The sequence below is a fragment of the Micropterus dolomieu genome, linkage group LG20 (genome assembly GCF_021292245.1).
Source record: "Micropterus dolomieu isolate WLL.071019.BEF.003 ecotype Adirondacks linkage group LG20, ASM2129224v1, whole genome shotgun sequence".
Classification (NCBI taxonomy): domain Eukaryota; kingdom Metazoa; phylum Chordata; class Actinopteri; order Centrarchiformes; family Centrarchidae; genus Micropterus; species Micropterus dolomieu.
In genome coordinates, this window is record NC_060169.1 from 37,039,840 (window position 1) to 37,062,022 (window position 22,183).

General features: G+C 42.6%; 2 protein-coding genes across 9 annotated transcripts in view; one reads left to right on the forward strand and one right to left on the reverse strand.

Moving 5' to 3' along the window:
• The window catches only part of LOC123959228 (hatching enzyme 1.2-like), a 9,037-nt gene extending 8,445 nt beyond the window's left edge, over positions 1–592 (reverse strand). The window contains exon 1 of the mRNA XM_046033177.1: positions 576–592. The gene's annotated coding sequence lies outside the window, so the exon portion shown is untranslated. The remainder of the gene's footprint in view (positions 1–575) is intronic.
• The window catches only part of ano1a (anoctamin 1, calcium activated chloride channel a), a 79,410-nt gene that overhangs the window by 45,954 nt on the left and 11,273 nt on the right, over positions 1–22,183 (forward strand). For 6 of the 8 annotated variants that reach the window (XR_006822181.1, XM_046032605.1, XM_046032607.1 and 3 more), the window contains exons 12-17: positions 10,641–10,801; positions 12,173–12,258; positions 13,076–13,087; positions 16,136–16,207; positions 17,507–17,581; positions 21,496–21,697. Coding sequence is in view for 7 of the 8 variants with exons in the window: in XM_046032605.1 (XP_045888561.1) it covers positions 10,641–10,801; positions 12,173–12,258; positions 13,076–13,087; positions 16,136–16,207; positions 17,507–17,581; positions 21,496–21,697 (608 nt within the window). In the remaining variant the exon portion in view is untranslated. The remainder of the gene's footprint in view (positions 1–10,640; positions 10,802–12,172; positions 12,259–13,075; positions 13,088–16,135; positions 16,208–17,506; positions 17,582–21,495; positions 21,698–22,183) is intronic. The other 2 variants (XM_046032606.1, XM_046032610.1) reach the window with 1 other exon arrangement.

Genomic DNA, 22,183 nt, shown 5'->3' on the forward strand with positions numbered 1-22,183 from the left:
ATCAATGACAAAAAACCTTTTGTAGGTATTCTGGATGACATTTAAGAGTTTGTCATTTGGAAAACCAATTTAAAATGTTGATGACTCATTCTGCACTTGTTGTATTAATTTGGCATCCAATGCAAAGATTATAATATAAAGATTATAATGCCGCTGAAGGACAGTGTTTCTGGGACCGGGTCCCATTGTAAATTTTGGATCTCAGCTCTGTGATTCAGTATTTCACTCTGTGTGTGTCCTGCTGGAAAGATAGCTTTACTTGTTGCTGAAGTTAGTTAACAGCCAGCTGCTGTTATGGCGGGGTGCAGCGCTTGATGACTGTGAACCGGAATGGCACCGGGCGAGCGGGCAATGCGCTCTGCAGCCGCCCAGTAAACACGCCATGAAAAGGACTGAACACAGCCTCAAAGACCAACAGGGAATCCAGTACAGAGATAATTTACACAGAGCTTCTTAATGGATATAGTTAGCTTTACTTTTTGCTAAACCAATAACTGTAGACTAGCCTATCCGCCTGTAACGTTATCTGTGGCTAGTTAGCTTGGCCTGTGTTGCTAGCGGTTCTATTAGCTTACTCAGGGCTTTGTCGGTCTGGGAGGCTTTGCTTGGTCCCCGTCCAGCTGCCGTGTCCACTCACTGAGAGGTGGGACTAGACCGTACAGAGTCTGAATGACATGGTGGGTGGGCGGAATGTTAACACACATTCGGCATTACTGGCAATTGTAAGCGCCAATCAAGGTCTGCGACACGTCCCTCCCTGTTCTTGGGGTTAAAGGTACAAGGTTGATTGTCATTATTCAGCACAAGGCTGCAGAACAAAATGAAATCCTTAATGCTACACACATATAACTAAGTGTAGGTCTGTATTAGAGGATGTGCTCGGGACAGTGCATCAGGTACTACATTACAGCACCCTTTTTTTAATAGACCCGGAAGGTAAATGCCTGTAGCCGCAAAGTCCACCTGGTGAGCAGGGATGACGTTTGGGACAGTTGAATGCCCAAGCCAGTGTTCTGTGTATACGTCAAACGCTTCTCCTTGTAGGTAATGACGCTACTTTTCCACTGCCCACACAACAGCCAAGCACTCCTTTTCTGAGGTGGAATATCTCAGTTCAGCACCATGGATAGCTCTTGAAGCAAATGCTATGGCTCTCTCTTCGCCTTCGATTGTCTGCATCAGGACCGCCCCCAGCCCCACATCACTGGAGTCCCATTGAACCTGAAAGCCTGAGTGTGGCTCCGGCTAAGCCAGCACCGGTGAAGACAGTAGCAGCTCTTTAAGGTGTTCAAAGGCAGCCTGACATTGCGCATTCCACTCCCAATTGACCCCTTTTTCTTGAGGTTATTGAGGAGACTCTTCAGATCTGTTGGTGCTGGGTAAGCAGTTATTGCTTTCACCTTTGCAGTTTCCGCCTCCACGCCTTTTCCTGAGGCCACATGTCCTAGGAAGGTGAGTTGAGTTTGCAGATTGTGGCACTTCGCAACATTGACAGTTAGTTGGGCCTGATGTAATTTTTTAAACACAGCCTCCAGGTCACACAGATGTTGCTCCTGAGTCCTGGAGAAGACAATAATGTCATCTATGTACACAAAACAGGTTCTGCCCTTGAACTCACCCAGAACACTTTCCATCAACCGCTAGAAATCAGCCGCGCACATGAAATCTAAGCCCAGCAGCAAAGGCATGCAAAGTTGATCATCACTAAGTACATGTATGTTGACGGTGACATGGGCATCGCGAAGGGAGAGGAGCAAGGTGGTTGTCCCTATAGCCTTACTTTCTTGACCATTTGCCATGATAAACGTTGGTATTTCACTGGCACTCAGTGTCTCACCTGCCTCCTGTACGTTGTTCCACAGGGTTTTACTCATTAGGGAGTACGTGCACCCTGAATCAAGGAAAGCATCTCCACTGGAGCCTCAGATGGCTATTGGCACAACCAGGAGAGTTGGAATACCGAGGACGGTGGCCGCATCCGCACATTGTCTCCCGGCCTTGACCATGCTCAGGCTTTTTGCTGGGTCTTTTGGACGAGCGGTCTGAAGAGTGGGATTGCTGTACACGATTCCAATAATCCTTGGAGTTACTCCAATCCTTCTCAATAAGCGACCCCATGTTGACCACCTGATCCACAGCAGACATGATGCAACGCAGCCCACTGGCCAACCTTGGATTACATGCACTGAGGATGCGTCGCACAATCTCGTCATCGGCCATGTCTGGTCTCCACTTCAGGCAGAGTGCTCTATTATCGTAAGCAAAATCCCGAAGGCACTGGGTGGGTGACTGCACATTTGAGCGGAGCTATTCCTCAATCTCTGACTGGTAGTCTGTGGGCAGGAAAGCCTCAAGGAGCCCAGTTAGTTATCTTGCTGCGGGAAGCTAACTACCAGCTCTATGCAGGACCTTTTAGAACGGAGTGTGCCTATGAGCTCAATGCCACTCAGTGGCCTGAGGGCGAGAACATTTTCACACTGCTCAATGAAATCAGTGACATCAGTAGAACCCCTCGACTCTCCAAACTGGGGAAACTCCATTCTAATAGGGGGTTTGGCCATAGCTGCCGCGGATAGTGGAAGGGTAACACCCTATTCAGACATATGCCGGTTAGCAGATGCGAACACTGCAGGTGTGGAGAAACTAGCTGGCCTCCAAGAGGAACGACTTTTGTTGTGAGTCTTTTCCAGTTCTTCACGCCACTGCTTATCTCTTCGCTTTAGGCAGGCCACCGCAACCTGGTCAAATCTCTGCAGCCTAGTGTCAATATACTCTTTAGCCTCCTTAGCTATTGTCTCAGTAGCTGCTCTGAGACCTTCCTCACGATTGAGTGCAATGTCAATTGTGTCTTTAAGCCAGTTTTCCAAAGTCTCCACTTTTAACTGATGTTCCTGTATCTGTTCCACCATCGATACTGCCTCAGCATCCTCATCCTCCTCCTGCGGTGGTTGTTCTTCTTCAGGTGGATCAAGATACAATGAGTCCAACACAGAGGTTAGTTCTGTTTTGCCGCTTTGGTTGCGTCTAGTGGTGATGTGACGGTATGGGTCAGCTTCCTCAGGAAGGCTGGCATTTGGTTCCCAGTCTATGAGAGAGGAGACATTCTCTTGCTGCGTGTCACTTACCACCGTGGTCCCCTGCTGGCTGGTTGCAGCCATTATGGGTATGAACAGCTAAGCAAACAAGGGAGTATGTATGTAATGTAGCCTAGGATGTGTACTCCTATAAAGGCAATGTATTAATGTGCATGAGTGAATGTACAATGTACGGTTGACCATATATGTATTGACTGTGTATCCTTAGTAAGCTACTATTTTTTTTTTGACACTGCATACACCATTTCATTCAACAGAAAAAAGTAGTATCCTCAAAACCCTTGAGTTTCCTTATTATTATTATTCTTACTTTTTACTTTTAACAGTGAGTACAAAAGATGATCGTAGTGAAAACTCAGGCTGTGTTCAACTATTTAACAGTATTTTACAGTAGGACAAGCAGGTGTGTTTTAACAACAATAACAAAATTAATTAATCCAGATCCCCGTACGAGCCACCACTCTGTAACAATTCGCCTTACACTAAAACAGCAAGGGAAAAGTACATACGCAAAATATAAGGTAACGGGCTGATCTGATACCTGCTGAGGAGATCAGCCAATCAGCAGCCTGCTTACTGTCGTTAAACCACCCCTACATAAACCAGATAAGCAATTAACCTGCACCTGTACACACTTTAAAAAATTGTACATTACCGGAAAAAGTCCATATGATGAGTTTCACAGCGTGTATTTAGAGATATACCAGGTTATACCACGGCGGGCAACACTCACATATATTAGTCGCTGGAGGCTCAGCGGCACTCCGACACAGACATTATCACCATTTCCGACATACATTCAAATCACCCTTCAAAACCCCCAATGTCCCAGCAGTTCAAATGTTCATTCAAATAACTTAAATTGTCCGGATTGAACCAGATATCCTCCGCGGTAGGAGAAGAAGAAAAAAACACAACGAAAAAGATACCAGGTGAGGCGTGGTGAGCCACAGTTCCACAGTTAACTTACGCAACCTCGTCACAGTCTGTTTAGCCAATGGGATGATGCAGTAGTCCAGAAAAGTCCAAGCAGAGTTTCTTTGTTGCTTTGTTGAGTCCGTCTGGCAAACATTACACAGAGCCCACTAAACTCCGACTGCTTCACCTGTTGCACTCTAGAGTTCCCCCAAACGTCACGTCCCACTCTCCTTTTAAAACCTACCCCATGGCAAAACAATAATGATGGTGAAAAATACATAAAGAAGGGTCCTTATAACAATCCGTGACGCACCACAGGCTTCTGATATACAGTTGCCTTTTACACGTGAAGGAAAAACCAATACACACAAAGTATGTTTAGCAACACATTAAAAGCCGTACCTGAAGGCAGAATAGGTGACTATTACCCGGTCGTGGAACAACTGACCAGCTCTTTGCTCTCACAAGAATCCTGGAGTGGGCTTGGGAGTATGCCCATCCAGTCTACATGTGCTTTGTAGATCTGGAGAAGGCGTATGACCGGGTCCCCCGGGAGATACTGTGGGAGGTGCTGCATGAGTATGGGGTGAGGGGGGCCCTTCTCAGGGCTATCCAATCCCTGTACATCCAAAGCGAGAGCTGTGTCCGAGTACTCGGCAGTAAGTCGGACTCTTTCCAGGTGAGGGTTGGCCTTCGCCAGGGCTGTGCTTTGTCACCTATCCTGTTTTGATATTCATGGACAGGATATCGAGGCGTAGTCGTCACGAGGAGGGGCTGCGGTTCGGGGGGCTTGGGATCTCGTCACTGCTTTTTGCGGATGATGTGGTCCTGATGGCATCATCGGTCCGTGACCTTCAGCTCTCACTGGATCAGTTCGCAGCAGAGTGCGAAGCGGTTGGGATGAGGATTAGCATCTCTAAATCTGTGGCCATGGTTCTCAGCAGGAAACTGGAGTGCCAACTCCAGGTAGGGAATGAGTCCTTACCCCAAGTGAAGGAGTTCAAGTACCTCGGGGTCTTGTTCACGAGTGAGGGGAGACTGGAGCAGGAGATTGGCTGGAGAATCGGAGCAGCGGGGGCGGTAATGCACTCGCTTTACCGCACTGTTGTGACGAAAAGAGAGCTGAGCTGTAAGGCAAAGCTCTCGATCTACCGGTCGATTTTCACTCCTACCCTCACCTATGGTCATGAAAGACTGGGTCATGACTGAAAGAACGAGATCGCGGGTACAAGCGGCCGAAATGGGTTTCCTCAGGTGGGTGGCTGGTGTCCCTTAGAGATAGGGTAAGAAGCCCGGCCATCAGCGAGGAGCTCAGAGTAGAGCCGCTGCTCCTTTGCGTTGAAAGGAGCCAGTTAAGGTGGTTTGGGCATCTGGTAAGGATGCCTCCCGGACGCCTCCCTAGGGAGGTGTTCCAGGCACGTCCAGCTGGGAGGAGGCCTCGGGGAAGACCCAGGACTAGATGGAGAGATTATATCTTCACACTGGCCTGGGAACGCCTCGGGATCCCCCAGTCAGAGCTGGTTAATGTGGCTCGGGAAAGAGAAGTTTGGGGTTCCCTGCTGGAGCTGCTCACCCCGCGACCTGATCCCGGATAAGCGGATGAAGATGGATGGATGGATGGAGCTGACAGCTTGGAACATGGACCACCTGCCGAGATGTTGATAGGGCATGTCTCTGTAACAATGTGGGCACAACAGTCTCTGAATTCCGTTGCTTGGTCAACATGAGTCCCATTTTGTCCAAGCTGGGCCAAAATGGCTCCTCTCCTGGCTTCTTAATCGGGAAGATGTAGTGTTCAGCAGCCAGTTTTGATAGGCTTTTCAGGGAAATGCTAATCGCTGGTTTGTGTCCCTTTGTCAGTTTAACAGTCAGGCCCCGCGTTATCAGCTTCGGAATCAAAAGGGTGCCAGCTTTATGGTCAGGGATAACCCCCACCCACACACACACCGTTGTTCACTACATTTTACATGACGTATTGTCATGGGCTTCTCTGTGTGGACTTTGCATGTTCTTCCTGTGTTCATGTGTGTTTCAGTGTATAATGTTATATTTGTAAATGTGTACTGAGTTTTGTAGATGTGTAAGATAATTAGTTTTATAAAGGGAGCACTCATGGCTTTGGCCAAGCAAGACGCAAAGAAGTGACAAGAGCAGCTGAACAATCATAGGTTGTAGCTACTCTGATGATGAAAACTTACATACTGTATCAATCGTTTGGTAAATTTTCAATAATGAGCATTGGCACCACAAGTGTGTGGCTTGTTTTTGTCGACTAGCATCTCATTAATATGGAGGTCCTGAGTGCTCCGCACACTGAAACTTAAGAAGACACATTATACATACATATTATTTAATACATCTCAGACTGAACATCAGCAGAGACAGAACATTATAAGCTTCATAAAGGTCGATCTTATGGCAGGGATGATGGTTGTTACGTTTAGTTTGGCTTTTGTCTAATTACATTTTCTTATTTACAGAAAGGAATGACCTGAATCTGTTGAGGCCAGCCATTAAACATCATCTTCTTCCACTCTAACTGAGATGTGATGGTGAACCACGTTTAGAATATCCATGAACACAGCACGCTGGAACCAGTTACGACATTGCTTATACGGTTTGTGGTTAAACATGATTAATAGCTCAGTGGTGCTGTTTGGTGCCTGGTTTAATTTGATGTCACTGCCTCCAGAAATAAAATATTGTGTAGGTAAATTTCCCAGATTGTGCAAAGAATAATTAATGGAAATAAATTGACATACTTCACACCAACATTTGTACTGAAATATCACAGCGAATTCTGTAAAGATTCTGCAAAAATAGCCATTTTGGAGATTAAGAGTAAAAACACATGAACAAGACATTTTAAAAATTACAAGACACATTGTACTAGCTTCTTGAAGATATGATTTATTGCAGGGCTGTTTTACTGGATTGCAACAGTTTTAGCTTGGTGTACCTTATTAACAGAAACTAGTATTTTATGTACATGGATGTTCTTGCGCAAAAAAAAGCTAATGCCATTTTTTAGTCACAAGGTGACAGCGTTGGCTCACAACAAAAGAAGAATTGTCTTTACTTTTCACACATGTACAACTTGAGAACTGCATGATCTGCCTTTTCCACAGGTTTCTCTCGGTAGTTCTGCATTTCAACCACGACGGAAGCTGAGAAGTTGCTGTGATGGTGTGTTATATTTTATAAACATGTTTTTCCTTTTCAAAGCATACGCATCAGCCCTCATGGAGTCCACTGCACCTGCCCCGCTTGGCAGATCGGCCAAAAGATCCTCATGGATGGATGAGGCAGTCGGACTTTGTCAGTTAACGGTTTAACACAGGACATAAATGTGAAACCAGTACAGAAGTCTTGGTTTGCGGTTTTCAGGTTAAGATCTTTATTAATGAAGGAAAAACCAGATCAGTCCTACAATTAATATCATCCTCAGCCAAAGACATACTCAGTCACTTTTGTCTATTTGTAAGATATCTATCTGCGTGTATATTCATGTGGAGCCAATATTTTTTATTAATAAAATCTTGAGAATTGTCCAGCTTTGGTTTGCTCTTGAGTCTTTTCTAGTTTAAAATGTTGTTTTATTTTGACCATACCCATTTGATGCATCCACTCATTTTAAAAAGTTCCAATCTTGTCTTTGTGTCATTGTTAATTGCAATTTATAAATATTAGAATACATTAATAGTTTTAAATAAAACATGTTTAACCATTAATGCACTATGCATCTGTTCAATACATAAATGATTACAACTGCATGAAATGTGATTAATTTTATGGTCAACCTAATGAGGCTGTATAAAATGTGTAAATATTATATATATAATATAAATACATTCTTCAGGACACAACACATAAAGGTAAGGACTTCATAATGTGCCTGCCTTAGGCCCAGCAACCTGCCTGTAAACTGAATGGTATGCTTAGTAATATAGGGATGCAATATCTACAACTAAAGCTGATGAAAATATCATTATTGTCAGTGTGATATAAGTAGTGGTGATGTACATACAATGTTGTGTTTCTTATAGCCTACATAAACAGAAATAACTCAGATTCCATTTTAATCTCTCCAGTTTACTATTTATCCTCTAAGTAAAATTCACAACAACTCAACTCTTACTAGTATGTATTGTCAGTTGTAGATCTGTAGTTGATGCTCTGTTGATGCTTGTATGTTGTATGCTTGTATGTAAGTCGCTTTGGATAAAAGCGTCTGCCAAATGAGTAAATGTAAATGTAAATGATGGAGGAGGTGAGGATGGACTCAATGATGGTTTAGAAGTGCACCATCATTGTCTTTGGCAGGCTGAACTTCTTCAGCAGCCGCAGGAAGTACATCCTCTGCTGGGCCTTCTTAGCGAGGGAGGTGAGGTTCAGCTCCCACTTGAGGTCCTGGGAGATGATGGTGCCCAGAAAGCGGAAGGAGCCCACAGTGATGACTGGGGAGTCACACAGGATGATGGGGGAGGGTGGGGCTGGGCTCTTTCTGAAGTCCACGACCATCTCCATGTTCTTCAGGGCGTTGAGCTCCACACTGTCCTGGCTGCACCAGGTCACCAGATGGTCGATCTCCCACCTGTAGGCGGACTCATCCCCACCAGAGATGAGCCCAATGAGGGTGGTGTCATCCGCAAACTTCAGGAGCTTGACAGACTGGTGACTGGAGGTGCAGCTGTTGGTGTACAGGGAGAAGAGAAGGGGGGAAAGAACGCAGCCTTGAGGGGAACTGGTGCTGATGGTCCTGGAATCAGAGACATGTTTGCCCAGCTTCACGTGCTGCTTCCTGTCCGTCAGGAAGTCTGTGATCCACCTGCAGGTGGAGTCAGGCACGTTCAGCTGGGAGAGCTTGTCCTGCAGCACGGCCGGGATGATGGTGTTAAAAGCAGAGCTGAAATCCACAAACAGGATCCTGGTGTAGAGTCAAGGGGGATGGTGTCCAATTGACTCTCGTTTATGGAGAGGGGGACTTTATAGTTTGTGATCTGTTTGAACCCCCTCCAGACAGAAATGGTGTCGTTTGCAGAGAACTGGTTCTTTAGTCTCTCTGAGAACAGTCGTTTAGCTTCTCGCACCTCCTTGCTAAATCTGTACTTTAATGCCCTGTCACCACTCCTAAATGCCTCCTCCTTTTCCAACCTCAGCTGTCTGAGTTTAGCTGTGAACCAGGGTTTGCCATTGTTATAACTCACCCTGGTGCGCGCTGATATGCAGCTGTCCTCACAGAAGCTGATGCAGGACGTCACAGCCTCTGAACGTTGGCGTGCGGCGAGATGTAAACAAACTGTAAAACGGTTTACAGTTAATGATAAGAAATTCCAGATTAGGAGAACAGTGCTGCTGAATCACTGTCACGTCGGTACACCAGCCATTGTTAATATAAAAACAGATATCTCCACCTTTTGTTTTGCCGGAGAGCTCTGTGTCGCGGTCTGCTCTGTACAGTTGGAAGCCAGCCAGCTGCAGCGCGGAGTCCGGTATCAAATAAAGAGCCAGTCAGACCCGCAGGTTGGTCTCTCTTCACACATCAACAGCAGCCTCGCGTCCCATTAGGGATCTTTTTATTTGTTTGTCCTACACCTTTAAATATAATCTGATGAGACAGAACCATCTGAGATGTCTTCGCTGGAAACTGTTTAGGGCAGGCAAATACTTGGCAGGTGATTGGATGAACCATCTGTTTATTACCATTTATCTCAGGCTAACTTCAACCATGGAGATCAACTAAACATATGACGTAGTATGAGGGCCGAAGCCGGTCAGGAGAAGAGTGTTTGCATCTTTTCTATAGAGAAAGTCCTTCAATGCCTTCTTTGCTCTCTTTCTTTTCAACGAAGAAATTCTCTGAGATATGTATGTATGTATGTGTGTATATATATATGTGTGTGTGTGTGTGTGTGTATGTAACTGTGTATAAATCACAAAAGTGAGTACACTCCTCACAATTTGTAAATTTTGGATTACATCTTTTCATGTGACAACACTGAAGAAATGACACTTTGCTCCAATGAAAGGTAGTGAGTGTTCAGCTTGTATAACTGTAAATTTGCTGTCCCCTCAAAATAACACATCACACAGCCATTAATGTCTAAACCGCTAGCAACAAAAGTGAGTACACCTCTAAGTGAAAATAAATATATACATATAGTTCTAATACAACATCTATGCTAACCTCTTTAGAATCCCCCATTGTTGTTTATGTACAGTCGCTTTGCGTCTTGCTGTACCACACCCGTAGCTGCCAGTAGTTCTGCATAGAATACTTTATTGTATTCATTGTTTGTTTTTAGTTAAATATTTCTATGTAAATCTGCAGAGATCCTGTTGGCTTTAATTCTGAGCGTACCTTATCATACAGTATTTCAACACATATACATATTATATTGTGTGTTGGATGGCTTGGTGTGACTAAAAACGTCCTTTAAAGGGTGCCGTGGTCTAAAAAACCTTTGGAAACCCCCGCTTTAGACTTGTTTGAATCTTGTTCTCCACATTAAGTTGTTCGAAGATATTTTTAGTTTTTGCCATGTCGCCTGATTCTCTGTACCATCCGTTCGCCATCATCGGTCCATTTGAATAATTCATCTCTTCCCTCCATCCCTGTTTTGTCAGTATGGAGATTTGTGATCCCAGGAACAACATCACCATGTGTCCGCTGTGCGACCGCGCCTGCAGCTACTGGAAGCTGGTGACAGCGTGTGGTACAGCCCGAGCCAGCCACCTGTTTGACAACCCAGCCACCGTCTTCTTCTCCATCTTCATGGCCCTCTGGGGTAAGGACACATTTGCATCCAATCACACAAACAACAACCAAAGAGTCCAGTAAAGACCAGCGGAGGAGTAATGTTTCATATAGAGGCTGTGCAGCTAGCATTCCTGGCACTGCTCCAGTAAAAGAAAGTTTCATGTAATCCATTGAGTACGGGTTTGGGAAACTACTACGGATACTGCACCTAAGGCAAACATGAAATTTACAATAGTAATCCACAAAGGCAACTCCTGAGTAAACACAGGGGTGGCCCTCTGATGTCCTGCCAAACCACACTGCCATCTGTTAGCAACAGCAGGGCTTTATACCAAAGCCTGATGTATCTTCTTCCTCTGAACCATAAAGCTCCATTGTTGTCCAAAAACTATTAACTGGGTGATATGTTCCTTTATCACTATGAACACACACCGTAGTTTATTTAGACCCAACCCTAAATACACAGTCCTGCTGCCCAAAATATTCACTAGAAAAAATGTGGATTCCTCCGCTGTTGAAAATAGAACCCAACAAATGCACTATTTCCTCCTCTTTGTTTGATAAAATCTACAGTAAGCAGCTGTTTTAGGAAATTATTGAGCCAAAGATAGGGTAGTCAAAAAGTAGTAAGAGAAAAATGCATTATTGGTATGTGATTTGTTAAGGAATAAATGGGACATTGTCAATTCAAATGCAAACACTACAGTCATCTAGCTAGGTATACAGTTTGGTGCAAGCTGATAATTAGTAACAATATTCATCAACATATTGGAGCGTTAAATTATTCTGTGATGTAGGGTTAACAGTCTGTCCTCCCCAGAAAAACGACCAAATAGGTCCTTTGTGCAGCACCTTATTCTGACCCATATTTACGTTTATTGTGGCAGCGATCTCAGGTGGCTGTATAACTGTAGAAAAGGAAGAAATGAAGTTGAAAAGTTCTCAACCGAGGACTTTCACACAGGAGAACGGCAAAACGACCATGATGTTTCCTAAACCTAACCGAGTAGTTCTGTTGCCTAAAACTGACCAAACTGCGACCGTTTCACAATGCGTGTTTAATGCCATGTGACTTTCATCACTTAACTTATGTAACATAGTTAATGACCGGTGCCTGTTGCTGGACTGGTGTAGGTAACTCATATGTGTAGTTTTGGGAGACATGGATAAATGAGCTAGTTGTCGTTTAGGTTGGACTCGTAGTTGTCTATGTCAAGTCTATGTCGTGGATAGATGAACAGAAAGATTGACAATAGGAAAGCGTGCAGATTCACACTCTATATTCCTTATCACTTATGGTGTTAGTGTGTATATATAGAGAAAAGTGTCATGTAACAGGCATGTAATAAGCTTGTGTTTGAGCCTGTGTTTAGTTTGCTGTGTATGCTTGGTTATGTAGCGGTTCTCTTCATGGAGCACTGGAAGAGACGGCAGATGCGACTCAACTATCTCTGGGACCTCACGGGCTTCGGAGAGGAGGAGGAGGTGAGATAACGCCACAAACAACTTTCACTTTCACTGTTGAAAGATATACATCCACGAGGGAACAGTTGAGAACATTGAATTGTTTGACAAATAAGATTATTTGCTTTCTTTCCAAGAGTTCGATTAGAAGAGCCATGGCCAACCCAGTGTGTTTTTAAGCAAATTAGATATAAGGTGATAATTAGTGAGCTGGTAGGTAGATTTTTGTTATTTTTGGATAACATCTTCAATAACATTAAGAATATCATTAAATGAAAACTTTGAAATGGGAATACAGAATTGTGAAAACACTTTTCTGAAACAAGCAGCTCCTTCCACTTCCTCACTTTACATAAACCTCTTCATCTCCAGCATCTCCAAATCTCAATTCAAGCAGAACCATCTTTGTGGATAGAATATTTTCAGCTCCTTGTAACAACTGCACTTATTAACGAGTGAAAAGTACAGATGTTTTTCAATGCACTTACCCTAAAAGCACAGTCACAACGTAATAAGGCCAATATAAAGGCCCAGGTCAAGATATGCACATGAATGTACCTCCTTTGTCTTTTGTGTGCGCTCTGTAGTGAGTCAGCCCACAGCAAAAATGTTCCCACACAGAAATCACAGCCTCAGACATCAGTATTGAATGTTTTTGTCTTTAAAATCACAATTAAATGGAACAGAGCGCTACTGCCTTCTGTTATGAAAGATGTTTAGTTTTATAATGCTCCCTTATGGCTCTAAAAGTGACACAAAAGTGTTGTAATATTCAGGAACAATGACTGCTGACTGACATCTTCTCCTTATGTGTTTATCTGTGTGGTGTGTTGTACAGGAGGAGCATAAGGTTTGGATCCAACTTGTCTTATTTCTGACTTACTCTGATATTTAAACTTACCTTCTTTCTTTTTCACACACTTTTTTCGATCTGTTCTGCAGCTGCTAACGCCTACCTTTTCTCCCTCAAGGTGTCTAACAACCTGCCTCGGGTCTTTTCACTTGACATCTTCATCTCTTTGCTCCTGTGTGATGAGATTTTTATTTATTTTGTCTCGCTGAGGTTCATCCTGATGCTGGTCATCCCTGTGGCCTCACAATACTGTTGCTGTTGTTTGTGGCTACTGATGGCAGCAGAGTTGACAGGACAGTTTGTTGACTCATAGCTCTTGTCTCTCTCCTCTTTTGTCCTATACTTGGGAAAATGTTTCTTTTTTAAACAGCGACAACTGTGCCCTCCACACAGATAAGACAAGTAGCAGTCTAACACAAAGTGTAGAAAAATACCTTTAAAGTCAAATGGAAAATACAAAAATGGGCATTGTAAAACCAAGGACACTGGGCTGACCTAGTGGTTCTGGTGGCTCATGTGGCATCTACTCAGCCTCTGCTTTGTTATGAAGTTTCTAACAAACAAATCTCTTATCCAAAGGTGGTAAACTTATAACTATTTCTCCTTCAGTAAAAAAAAGTCTCCTGACTAGAAAGATGGCTTCAAATACCAAGTCACAGCAGAACTCTGCATAAATCAGCCAATTTGCATGGAAATGGCTTAATGTAATTTGTATAGTTGGTATAATTATTTTAGCCCTTGGTGATTGAAATTTCCTGTAGGCCGTTGAGTAATGGTCCAATTTTCTCCTCCCTGACAAGAAACTCAAACTATATACATGTAGTACCTGCTATTGATCCTATACAGTATGAGCCCCACATAGTGTACACTCTTTCAGCCCATGTCATGTCAGCTCTTTTTTTAGCTCTTAAGGGGCCCACAGTGGTCAAATCCATACATTTCTCAAAAACATGAGTATGTTCCAAAATCTGCACATCCTTAACCAGGACCAAACGAGATCAAAGATTCAGGGTAGATGGTTTTTATTTCCTCTGTGTAAAAGACTAGGGACTGCACTCTTTTGATTTGTAAAAAAACACCTCAAAGCTGAACTAATCAGTATTCATACTACCAGAGGAAAATATGAGTGTGTCATTTGAAGAGGATCAAGCACTGAGCAGCCAAAGAGCCAGATATTTTCCTCAGGAAATGGTGAAGACCGAATCAGAACTAGAGGGGGAGTGAATATCGGACTTTAGTGAGCTGTTTGCTAACACATTCACCATGTCAACTTTATGTGGTGATAATGTGTTTACAACTTGTTACGGTGCCTCAAAGTGGCCAAAAAAATCAGATTTAAATGCAATATCAGTAGGGATGGGTCAGAATTTGAATCAGACTGTTGTCAGACAAAGTTATTCCACACAATTGTTATTGAGCAATTTTATTAGTCCCTGTCTGACAGAAATGGCTCAAAATATCAGTCTATAAGAAGAGCTTTATGTTCTACACACAGGAAATATTTGCCTGCTGGCCTGAGTCTAAACCAGACAACAGTCCTGTTTGCTCTTCCTGGGAAGCATGTATCTGTGTTCAGATCTTTTTGCTTGTCTGTTTTCACTCCAAAAGCCAAAAGAGACTTTCTAACCCTTTGCTTTGTTTTCTAGTTTTCTCTGTATATGCAGCTCCTCTTTACTCCTCTTGGCTTACTGCAGACTGTATTATGTATTACCCATGTGTTACATGGGTACTCACTTCTGACTGCATTTTACATGGACATAAAATGCTAATTTTTTATCCCTCACCATGAAAGGATTATGACAACAGCACACATTAGACACGCCACATCATGGAGCTTTGTGTATGAAATTGTTTAACAGCTGGGTTTAGGAAGCTGAACACTGATTTACAGAACAGTTTGAAATTTTGCATAACATGGAATGTCGCTATCTTACATAGTCAGATGGACGTCAGTGTGTCCACTACAGACACATACAGGGATAGGTTGGGGAAGCCTGGCATAGCCTAAGACTGGAGGCAGAAGGTAGCTGTCAGCTTAGCTGTTAACCTGAAAATCTAAAAACCTGCAAATCCGCAATGCCACAGTGTTTTATAACAGATGTGAACACCACATCTAATGTACCTTCGCTAACATCACCATCATTCAGCATAATCCCCCAAAACCTCACAAAATCTCACAGCTGTTATTTTGACCAGAGTTGGCAACCCTCGTCTTATTGAGTTGTATGTGTTAAAATGACACACTGTAGTTTTGTAGTAGCAATGGGAGTGGCTTGCTAACTACCATGCCATTTAGTATATAGCGTCACATCTTTGTGCTAAGCTAGGCTAAACATTTACTGGAACCATCTGTACTGGACACATAAAGACGACATCGATTTTGTTATCGGATTCAGCAAGAAACATATTTCTCAAAATGTTCTTTTTAAGTTTAGAAGTTAAAGCTGGGGTAGGCAATTCATTTCAGAACTTCGAACTTCCAATAAAGAAGTCAAATACTCACAAAAAAAGAAAAAACAAGTGGGATCTGTGGCTGTTGCAGAACTGCAATAGCAAGGCCAATCATTTCTGTCAATGATTGGCTGGGCTACCTGCTTTAAAGGGAGGCGGTGTGACTTTCAAAATCCAGCTGTCTCTTGCTGGTTTCTCCAACGTTGCCTACCCCAGCTTGAAGTGTATGATTATAAACGATTTGTTAAACACATGAATACAACCCGCTGTAAACTGTAGCAACATGAGTTAAGAGTTGACTCTGGGTGTTGTCCTGCTGTATCAAACATCAATCCACAGCTTGTTTTCCATTTTATGTCCTCCACTTAATCCTTTCACGGCGGGTCGATGCATTTCTATCTTTACTTGCACAGAGCACTGTACTCGGATTTAAACACAACTTTTTAAAACACAACTTTATGCGAACAGGCTGTTCTGTCTCCATTCTGAAATTGCATAAGGATCTTCTCTACTGTTCACTGTGGGGCACACTTACTGTTTACTAACATACAGTAGTATCCGTAACTGTAACATCTAAACTGATTTCTCATCCAGGACCACAACCGAGCGGAGTACGAGTTCATGGTCATGCGAAAGACAATGAGGCGGGAACATTCAACCCCGAAGGTAAAGCTGAGCAGTCATCAGGGCAGCTTTCATCAGGTTTTTATTGTGTTATGCATCTCAGTATTTTTTGAAAACGAGTATTTTCTTTTTGTATTCTGGGGAGTGGGGGTTCTTTGTTGTTTCACGTCATTGTGTCCCCCAACCTCTCAAACCAAAGCTATGCCCTTAGCTCACTCTATCACAGATAAATGTATAAATAATAGATGCCATCAACAAAACTTCCAAGCGTGTGTTAAGATTCTGCTAAAGTCAACACATCACAATTTTCTGTTACAGTATGCAAGTCAGTGTCAGCATAAATGCTCTCGTTTTAAATATCGAAGGAAGTTTTCCTCTGGCTCGTGGGCTAACATGGAATAAAACATGCGTGATGGACATGTATGACATGACGTAAAATAAATTCAGCGATCGGCTCTTTTTGGTCCACTACTCTGGCTGTCGCAGAAAACATTATTACATTATCTAAACTTTGTGCATTCCTTTCTCTCACAAGGATAATCCCTAGCGCCTTTTGGCTAAAAACACTCTACTGAATTTGTTAGACCCAATATAGGTGCGTCTTACCAAAATGGTAAATTGTTCAACCCAAACAAAGATTCTCCCTTTATTTAAATTCATCTCCTCATTTGATCGTCATAGAAACAGATAGGAGGCTTACACTGGGCCTCGAACTTTCTGTCTTACGTGTATTCCAATGAGATATTCTCAGATGTAAGCTCACATATATACACACACAGCAACAGTCAAGAAACAAACCATCAGCAGCTGACTGGTGTAGGAAAAAAACTAACGGCAGCACTTCAGTATTTTGAAGAGAAGGTGCTGGTGGAACACTGAAACATGTCTGTGTGTAGTAAAAAGCACTCTGGTCAGGCATGTTCATTATGCTTATAAGCCTTTTGCCTTTTGTCTCGTACCAAGGTCAGGTCTTTCTTATTAAATTCAGAGGACACAAAAACACACACACACACAGTCGCCTGAGCTTACTGACCCAATTCTATGTAGGATTGAATGTGACACAATAGCTAAGGGGAGAATTAGCTGTGGTCCACTGCAGCCACATTGTGTGTGTGTGTGCGTGTGTGTGTGTGTGCGTGTGTGCTGTGTGCATCTGTGTGCCCAGGGCATAAAGAGCTACTTCTGACGTGTGATGTGTGAAAGACGTGAGGTTGTTGCTTCTGAAATATGCATATCAACACACACGTTTAGCTGGAGGTGCAATTACTGTTTCAGATATGTTGTATACGCTATGTCCTTCACATAACTCTGTGTGTGTGTGTGTGTGTGTGTGTGTTTCAGGGTGAGAAGGTGAAGCTGACATGTACAGACAGACTGCCAGCTTACCTGACTACTGTGGTCATGATGGGCTTCATGGTGAGTCTCAGCAGTCCCCCTGCAGTCTTACATCACCACCCCAAGTATTTCTGGCACTTTAATGACATTTAAAGCCATAATATCGTTTTTAATCACCCTCCATGAACTCCAGATTCTGAACGGGGAGAGCAGTGTTTTCTTTGAACTAGCAAAGGAAAATTAACTATAAATAAGTTTATGATGCTAGCTGACATCTAAGTAAGTGTTTCATGTATTTGTTTCCCATTAGCTGGTTGCATTTGGGATTTAGTTCCAGTGCTAACCAGTGTCTTGTTCTTTTTTATTACCAAAAATGAATATAGTAAATCACTAGTGTTGGAAGACGGGGGTGTTGCTTTAATGAGCTTGTGCATGCCTGTATGTTTTGTAAGACTTTTATTTCTTTTTGTAGTTTTGACCAAGTCAACAGCAGTTGAGCTTGTTGCAGGTTTAAATATTTCCAAGCAAGTTTCAGATTTCACTGTAGAGTGGTGTTTCTCAACGGGGGCGTTCCAAGGATGATGGGGGGCGCTGGAAGCAATATTTTGGAAAGGGGGGCGCTGAGCTGCTTTTGGGGGGCGTTTGTTGGTTGGAAAGTCTAAGGCAAGTTTACATCGAAGATTCACAACAATACGAGTTTAAATTTTAAACTACTTGCAAAAAAACTGTGGCCCGCCACATTAAAACCTGCCAGTTTAGTCCACTACGACTGGACTAGACGGTGTATTTTTTTCTCCGTCAGCTACTTGTGGTGCAGCTCCGTGCTGCCTTGACAGGAACGGGAAGTCAGAGTATCATCTGTAAAATTTTACCCACATGGTGTTTACTGATGTAAACTCTGGAAAATTTATGTTCTCTTTCTTGGTGGAAAAGTGTTTATTTCTCTGAGGAATACACCGTGAACGTCTTGTTATCGCAGTGGTTACACATTTACAAGAGGTATATTCTGCTGTCGGACTCACCCTGAAAGCAACCTCGCTGCGACACCAGCGAGTGACGTGGACCCACCTCGCGCTGTGAGTCGCAGACAGTTTCTGCCAAAGTGGACATATACTGTAGTTTCAGTAGGCTATAAAATGTAACGTTAAAAACTGAAGCCCTGACTTGCTCTGTAGGGGATTGTAAGCTGCGCTTTATCAGAGGTGCTGAAGTTAAAACAACAGTTCTGTGTCTGTCAGACGGTCGAGGGGAAACTTCCAGCGAATCAGTAACATAATGCAGTATAGGGCATGTAGTAAAATGTTATGAATTCTCTTTAAATAGGCTAATGACATTAGTCTCCTAATATTACTTTTTTTTCATTACATGTCAGAGAACTCAGATATGTGGGAGAGATTCTGAATGTGCAGAAAGTTTTGAACATGAGCAGATAAGTTACAGTGTTTCCCATGCGTTCATTTATTTGTGGCGGTCCGCCACAATATCAACGCTGACAGGCACATATTGATTTAAGAGAAAAAAAATTTTAACTAGGCCTATTTAAAATCGTACTTTATTGCAGAGCTGCAGGCAGCGCGTATTCGCGCAGTACATCCTCTCACTCACTCTCTCATGAACACAGCTGCACAAATATGTCCAACACAACTCTGTCAATGTTGGAGACAAAGCTTTAAAAAGTATTTGCAAAAATCTAAGGAGCTTAGCTAATAAGGAGAGCTAAATTAATGTTAGAAGACAGCTGGGTTTTCAAGGCTAGAACACTGTATATAGCTGGTAGTTAATATCGACTGCACGCACATCCCATATGCCCACAGTTACACTGTCATTCTGTGGGAAACACTAAGTTATGATATGATAAGTTATTAACAGATGAGCTAATAAAGTCCAGTCAATAACTTAATAAAAAAGGATTAATTTATCACAGAGATGAAAGGGGCCACAAACACATAGGTTACTTCCCCACAAAAGACACAAAAGAGGAGATAAGACTTAATCATGTGTGTTGACTTAGCAGGGATATTAAATAAGTTGATCTACAGGAGAAAAATATTTAAAAGCAAAAAAGAACGCAGAGAGCCTCACTATATTATATTTATATATTTTGAATTGTCACCTGCCACCTGACTTTTGTGTTTTCCTTTATATAATAAGACATTTCCACCATAAATTGGTGCAGAAAAGGCAGAAATTGGAGCAGAAACCTTCACCAGAATGCAGGAAATTAAGTGTTTAATGCTCAAAATCTTCTAGGAGAGGACCCCCATACCCCCCACTTAGTAAGTACCCCATCCAAGAAAACAGTATCTGGCTTCACACACAGTTTCTGGGAGGAACATTCACTTATTAGTTAAATATAATTACTTTTCACATGGCTTTTTTGTTACCTTTTCCATGTTTTTAATAACAATAGTAACAATAAAAAAAATCAACGGTGGTAAGGGACCTGGATAATGGATAGGGGGGCGCTGGCCCAAAAAAGGTTGAGAACCACTGCTGTAGAGCATCTGTCATTCTGAACATTGCTTCTCACTTTGGTTTCATGCGTTAAAATCTATTGATTTTTATCAACTATAATTAAATGTTACAGCTAACATTTGTTAATTTTTGTAATTTTGTATCGACTAAAAGTGCAAACTTTGTCTGTTGTCTGGTTAAAGCTGGTGAGAGAAAAGAAACATTTTTCTGTAATCACTTCATAACTTAAAAGTACATGCTCACCAGCAGTGTACATACTGCAGCCAGCTGCCATTACATATAGGGCCAGATTTACTAACACCCCAAATAAAGGGCCTGATTTAGGTTTGCGTGAGTAAAAACGTTTGCAAACTTGATATCACCTGCAAATTAGCACGTAAGCTGATCTACTAAGTGGGAGATGCACGCAGAATGACGTCTTTCAAAAGCGCACGATCCGCTGGCATTTCCTCACGTCTGAGTCATTCCAGCTCACTGTAGCTGTTTCTGCTGGGGTTTCCCAAAGCAGTTTTTCAGGCGTGCTGTCCCAAGTACTTAGTGCAACCTCAGGCAGGATGGGCAAGTAGGCCTACATACGATTTCCACATAATTGGGACGCACTGAACAAAGCAAACCAAGGTTTTTACGCAGTGGCTGCTTTCCCTCCCGATTCTCCATGGCTGAAACCATTTAAAACACGCAAAATCCTCATTTAAATACTGCTATAAATATAAGCTTTATCAAAGAGGAAAGTCTTAAGCCTACTCTTAAATGTGGAGATGGTGTCTGCCTCCTGAACCCAAACTGGAACCTGGTTCCACAGGAGAGGAGCTTGATAGCTGAACGCTCTGGCTCCTAGTCTACTTTTGGAGACTCTAGGAACCACAAGTAACCCTGCATTCTGGGAGCGCAGTGCTCTGGTGGGGTAGTAGGGTACTATGAGCTCTTTAAGATAAGATGGTACCTGCAGAAGAAGACATAAAAAATAAAACCAGATAAATTAAAACAGGCCAAACGACAACAATAAACAACATACAGCAATAAGATAGAAAAACAACACAGTTAGATACAGTATAGATAAATAAAGACACAAGCGCAGGTGCCCCTAAACAGAGTCAAAGTGCTGTCTCTGTGCTTTGATGAACTCAATCCTAAACGATTGCTATGTAGAAAGTCACACAGCTGTTGCATTGCATTCATTTAGTAATACGGGCTCAGGTGGGTAAAGAAGCTTTTCAGAACGGCCGTCCTCATTGTCAACACCTGTAAACATGTGGCATGTTTCAACAGGTGTCTACTCAACATCAACATCCTACTGGACCTTTTGTGCTTATATCTGCGAATTGTTCAGATTCATATAAATGCAATAACATTTGTGGGGTAAATGTTTTGGACATAACAAAATAGGAAGTTTATTCCATAGGCTTTTCAGTGTGTGTCACCTACAGTGACTCTTTGCATATCTTACTCACGTTGACTGTTCTGTCAGATTATCAACAGATTGTCAGATTGGGTGTTCTCCTTCTTCTGCTTGCTTTTAGATCCTTGTGACGTTTGCCATAGTCTTCGGGGTCATCCTCTACCGGATTAGCATTAAAGCTGCACTGCACATGAGCACCTACCCTGCAGCACGGTCCAACATCAGAGCCACTGTCAAAACTACCGCCGCCATCATCAACCTCATCGTCATTATCATCTTAGATGAATTCTATGCCGCCATCGCCCGCTGGCTCACCACACTGGGTGAGGCGCATTTCACTGTTAACCCCTTACAAGCATGATTGATACCAAAACCAAATGTTAGTTTTACTGTGATGTTTGAGCTTCACTGTGCAGAATGTGTTCATTGTGCATAGTTTTTACATTCATCTGAAGGAACAAGTTTCTCTGAGCTCACCTTATATCTGAGTTTGACACAGCTACGTAAGCCAATTACACTCCAGGATGAAAATATAAGCCTCCAGGTCACAGACAGTGAGAAAGGAATTTTCAGTAAGATACATCCTGGTTCGAGCAGTTTAACTTGTGGGGAAAAAAACTATTTGCACATTCATAGATTGATTTCTCAGTGAGGGAAAGGAGCAGAAGTAACAGGGTAGTTTTTTGTGGAAACAATCGGATACAAATTATTATTCCAGGCAGAATATTTTTACATGTCTTTAAGGCCTGTCTGGAAGGCATCCTTAAGAAAGGAAAAGGTATCAGTTAGTATATGAAATCCTTGCTAGG